This window comes from Eimeria mitis, genomic scaffold (assembly GCF_000499745.2).
Source record: "Eimeria mitis Houghton genomic scaffold, Emh_scaff12454, whole genome shotgun sequence".
NCBI lineage: Eukaryota > Apicomplexa > Conoidasida > Eucoccidiorida > Eimeriidae > Eimeria > Eimeria mitis.
The window spans coordinates 1-706 of record NW_024012656.1 but is presented as its reverse complement, the minus strand read 5'-3'; the positions used below and the strand labels follow the sequence as shown (position 1 = coordinate 706).

The 706-nt window shown below is 55.7% G+C and overlaps 1 protein-coding gene across 1 annotated transcript; it reads left to right on the top strand.

The window, feature by feature from the left end:
• Positions 1–271: 271 nt before the first annotated feature.
• EMH_0000220 (uncharacterized protein) lies at positions 272–671 on the top strand (the record flags this gene model as incomplete). The annotated part of the gene is made up of 2 exons (XM_038022225.1): positions 272–506; positions 607–671. The coding sequence occupies 2 exons, from the start codon at positions 272–274 to the stop codon at positions 669–671; spliced, it is 300 nt and encodes a 99-aa protein (XP_037878079.1).
• Between the last annotated feature and the right edge of the window lie 35 nt (positions 672–706).

Sequence of the window (706 nt, the reverse complement as noted above, 5' to 3'; positions counted from 1 at the left end):
ACAAAATATAGCACAATTACAAGCGAACGCACACACACACAAACACACACGGGCGCCGTTCAGCAGGTAGTCAACGCAGTGTCTCTACACCGCGCGCGTCGCAGTGCATGGAGCAGCACTATTTGTATATATCGCCACCTGGTATTTAGTTATATCGTGTTGTTTCGTGTGTGTTTATGTCTTGGCGCGTGGGACCTGCAGCCGTGTCTCTGACGCAGTGCTGCAGACTGCAAATAATTTGCAGCAGTTCATTCGCGACCATCATCGAGCGATGGGGCCCGAGGCGATAAGAAAGCTTCTTATAGATGAACAAGAGAGAACACCGCAGCAGCAGCAGCAGCAAGGGCAGCAGCAGCAGGAAACTGTAGCTGCACGGGATATATTGGAGGCGGTGGAGCAGCTTGCTGATGACGAGCGTCGCCTGTTGCTGAAGTCTCTGCGGGAGATTGCTTCCGCTGCACTACAGCACCAAGAGCTTCTGGAGCTCCAGCAGCAGCGCCAGTCAGGTTTGGGCCCCCTGCAACGTCTTCAAAGGAAGGCCGTCAATAGGTTCTTAGCAACTGTTCCTGGACGGGCAGCGTTGGGTGGCCTGCGGCAACTGAGCAGCGCAGCTGCGGCGGCAGCAGCACCAGCAGCAGCTGCTGCAGCCCATGCAGCACAGTTGCCGCTGATACGCATGCTGCTGCAGTCCCCCTTGATGAATTTG